The 4362-nt window shown below is 41.2% G+C and overlaps 1 protein-coding gene across 1 annotated transcript in view; it reads right to left on the bottom strand.

Moving 5' to 3' along the window:
• The window catches only part of ECD (ecdysoneless homolog (Drosophila)), a 37519-nt gene that overhangs the window by 5449 nt on the left and 27708 nt on the right, over positions 1–4362 (bottom strand). The window contains exons 10-11 of the mRNA XM_011929579.1: positions 3509–3615; positions 3181–3370 (exon numbers count right to left, since the gene is read on the bottom strand). Coding sequence (XP_011784969.1) covers positions 3181–3370; positions 3509–3615 — 297 coding nt within the window. The remainder of the gene's footprint in view (positions 1–3180; positions 3371–3508; positions 3616–4362) is intronic.

Below are 4362 nucleotides of genomic sequence, written 5' to 3' on the forward strand. Positions count from 1 at the left end.
TGCTTGAACCCGGGAGGTAGAAGTTGCAGTGAGCCACCCAAGCATGGGCAACAGAACAAGACTCCGTCTCAATAAATAAATAAAATAAAATAAAAATAAATCAAGTGGAGGATAGAGGCTCAGAGATCTACACAATTTGCCTTCCCTTTTGGCTCTGAAGCAGGCTCCATGGAACATCATTATGAAGCCACTGATCTCGTATAATTCTTTCTATACATATATGTATAGACAGGGTCTATATGTATATATATGTACATAGAAAGAGTTGTATTATATTAATAGTACATATACATATAAAACACGTACTAAAAATACATAAAGACATACATATAATATATATATTTTATATATAAAGAAGATCCAGAAGTATCAATTAAAATTTATCTAGCATGTATTAAATGCTATGCTAACACTTTAAATACATTTTCTTATTGAGTCCTCTCATCACTATTGTAGAAGGTAATAATCCTGTTTTACAGATGAGAAAACCAGAGCCTAGGGAAGTTCTATAACTTTTGCAAAGTATGTACTACCCAGGAGGCAGAGGTTGCAGTGAGCCAAGATCATGCCATTGCACTCCAAGCTGGGCGACAAGAGAAAGATTCCATTGGGTGGGGGCTGTGGATCACACCTGTAATCCCAGCACTTTGGGAGGCCGAGGCAGGTGGATCATGAGGTCAGGAAATCGAGACCATCCTGGCTAATACAGTGAAACCCCATCTCTACCAAAAAAAAAAAAAAAAGAAAGAGCAAGACACAGTCAAAAAAAAAAAAAAAAATCCTCATTCTTTAAGACTTAACTCAAATACCTCCTCCCTGAAGCCTTCCAGTATCTTTCTTTTTTTAACTTCTCTGCTTCAACCTTTGTGAAAGTTTATTACCTTCTCACTATGATTCTCTTTAGCATTTGATATTCCACAATGATTTTTATTTTGCCTTTTGTTATGATTATTTGGGTTATTCTTTTCTCCCTCCTAGTAATGTTTACATATTAATAATACAGAGTAGAGACAGTTCCCCATCACCTACGTGATTTTGCAAGAGATGCAAATGTTTACTCAATTAAAGCAAGTCCTTTATACAACTTGATTTGGTCCATTCTTAATAGTTCAGACAGGGTGCCATCAATTTTTGTAACAAATCATGTCACCATTATGTCACTCACTCAACATATAAGTATCTCTGTGCATAGTTTCTTTTTTTTCTTTTTCTAAGACAGGGTCTCACTCTATCGCCTAGGCTAGAGTGCATGGTATGATCACAGCTCACTGCAGCCTTGACTCTTGGGCTCAAGCAATCCTCCTACCTCAGTAAATAGCTGGGATTACAGGCATGAGCCACTGTGCCTGGCTATTTGTTTGTTTATTTTTAATTTGAGTAGCTGGGATTACAGGTGCCCACCACCTCATCCAGCTAATTTTTTGTACTTGTAGCAGAGATGGGGTTTCACCATGTTGGCCAGGTTAGTCTTGAACTCCTGACCTCAGGTGATTCGCCCACCTCGGTCTCCCAAAGTGCTGGGATTACAGGCGTGAGCCACTGCGCCCGGCCTATTTATTTATTTTTAATTGACAAAAAAGCGTAGAGGTTTATCATGTAACTTAAAAATATTGTAGAGATGTAATCCCAGCACTTTGGGAGGCTGAGGAGGGCAGATCACAAGGCCAGGAGATTGAGACCATCCTGGCCAACATGGTGAAACCCTGTCTCTGCTAAAATACAAAAAAGATTAGCCAGGTGTGGTGGCATGCGCCTGTAGTCCCAGCTACTCGGGAGGCTGAGGCAGGGGCATCGCTTGAACTGGGGAGGCAGAGGCTGCGGTGAGCCGAGATCACGCTACTAAACTCCAGCCTGGCGATAGAAAGACTCCATCTCAAAGAAAAAAAAAAATTGTAGCGAAAGCTAATGTTTCCTTTGATGACCACTGCCACCCATCCCAATCCATTGTCTTGTTCCCCAGAGGTGACTGCTTTCTCAAATACACTTCAGCGCTTTTCTCTCTCTCTCTGTGTATATATATATATGTTTCTATTTCCTGTATTTGCTGTCTGTCCTTTTGCTGGAATGTTATTCCCCTAAATACCTGAATGCCTCACTCCTTCACTTCATTCAGGTCCCTTCTCAAAGAAAACTTCCTTAGAAAGGCCTAAGGAAGTTTAATCTTCTAGAAGATTAAACTTATCTATCTAGAAGAGCAGTCTCTACCCCTGTATCCCCACTCACTGCTTTTTCTTCATAGCACTTACCACCATCTAACATTACATAATGGCTTGCGGTCTTTCTCCTACATTAGCATGTGAGCTCCATAAGGACGAGGACACTTCGGGTTCATTTATTATATTCCCAATGCCTGGAATAGGACCTGGCACATAGGAGGCACTCAATAAATACTTGTTGAATAAATGAATATATATGTATCTATAAATAATGTATAGTTTTGTTTTGTTTAGAGACAGAGTCTTGCTCTGTCACCTAGGCTGGAGTGCAGTGGCACAATGTCGGCTCACTGCAACCTCCACCTCCAGGGTTCATGCGATTCTCCTGCCTCAGCCTCCTGAGCAGCTGGGACTACAGGTGCATGCCACCACGCCCAGCTAATTTTTGAATTTTTAGTAGAGACAGGGTTTCACCATATTGGCCAGGCTGGTCTTGAACTCCTGACCTGGCTGGTCTCGAACTCCTGACACCTCGTGATCCGCCCGTCTCGGCCTCCCAAAGTGCTGGGATTACAGGCTTGAGCCACCGTGCCCGGCACAAGTAATAATTCTATCTACCTGTTTTTCCCGTTACTTGCCAAATGTAATCTCACATTTCTGTTATTATTTCTGCCTTTGAGTTTTCAGTATCCAATCTGTTTGCAGGGCGGGAGATCAGAGGTCTGAACTTGTTGAAAGCTAAATGTTGAGCCCATAAAGCTACTAAAGAGTAAAGTATATGGTTTCCCAGTGTGGTTCTGGATGATGGTTTTTAGGGTGATCTTTCTGGCTTATTTCAAGGATTGCAAAGGATGAGACTTCTAGAAATCTGACTTCAGATAAGTAAGTTATCACCATACTAGGCACAAAAAAGAAAGAAATCTGTACAACTCATTTACTCAAAAAAAAAAAAGTGGAAATGGCAATGACTATGACTTCAACATTTGGGTTCTAACTATTTATATATTTATACTTTAACACAAATTACTGAGGCAGCTCTGCTCCCTTGTGGGTTGAGACTTTGGATATGAAAGCTTTCATGCTCTCTGAGACTTGAGTTAAGTCATAGTTCTGCTCCTTCTCCTCCTTGGAAATAGACTCTGATTCTTTTTTGCCAGCAGCTTCCTGCAGCAGCTGGTCCAGCTGATCTGGTGAGAGATCTAACCACTGGTCATCTGAAAAAGAAGAAAGCATAATATTGCCATTCTACATTCACATGATAAGTCCTCTTAGGAGAGGATCCTGTGAGACTTAGTAGAACATTTTAATTTTTTTTTTTTAACCCTTCCACTGTATCCTGGTCCATCACTTACCATCCTCTGGAGGAAGATTAGCTTCTTCTTTCTTAAGGTCTTCTATATCAAATGGTATTGTCTGTAATAAGGTTAAGATTTCTTCACCAGGGCTCATAGCAAGAGAACTATGAAAAATAAAAAACATGAGTATTTCTTCATAAGAGAACCTAGAATAGTAATCATAAATATTTAAAGTTGGAAGGGATTAGCTAGTCTAATTTGGGGAGGTTTTGTTTTTTTTTTTTTTTAAGAGATGGGGTTTCATTGTTGCACAGAATGGACTCGAACTCCTGGGTTCAAGTGATCCTCCCACTTCAGCCTCCCAAATAGCAGGCACTACAAGCACATGCCAAAACACCTGGCTCTAATTTGTTTGTTTGTTTGTTTTTGACAGAGTCTTACTCTGCCACCCAGGGTGGAATGCAGTGGCACGACCTCGGCTCACTGCAACCTCTGCCTCCTGGGTTGAAGCAGTTATCATACCTCAACCTCCCAAGTAGCTGAGACTACAGGCATACGCCACCATGCCCAGCTAATTTTTGTATTTTCAGTAAAGATGGGGTTTCACCATATTGGCCAGGTTGGTCTCGAACTCCTGACCTCGTGATCCCCCTGCCTCGGCCTCCCAAAGTGCTGGGATTACAGACATGAGCCACTGCACCCAGCCTTCTAATTTGTTTTTAAGCGTATTTTTAGGTTACAGATCCCTTTTTCTCAAAAAAAAAACTTTTACCAGGAACTCTAAAATATAGAAGGGCTCAAAGAAAAATGGCCTTGATTAAAGTAGAGGATAGGCCAGGCACGGTGGCTCATGCCTGTAATCCCAGCACTTTGGGAGGCCAAGGAGGGGAGATCACTTGAGGTCAGGAGTT

This window comes from Colobus angolensis, unplaced genomic scaffold (genome assembly GCF_000951035.1).
Source record: "Colobus angolensis palliatus isolate OR3802 unplaced genomic scaffold, Cang.pa_1.0 Scaffold12, whole genome shotgun sequence".
In the NCBI taxonomy this organism is placed as follows: Eukaryota; Metazoa; Chordata; class Mammalia; order Primates; family Cercopithecidae; genus Colobus; species Colobus angolensis.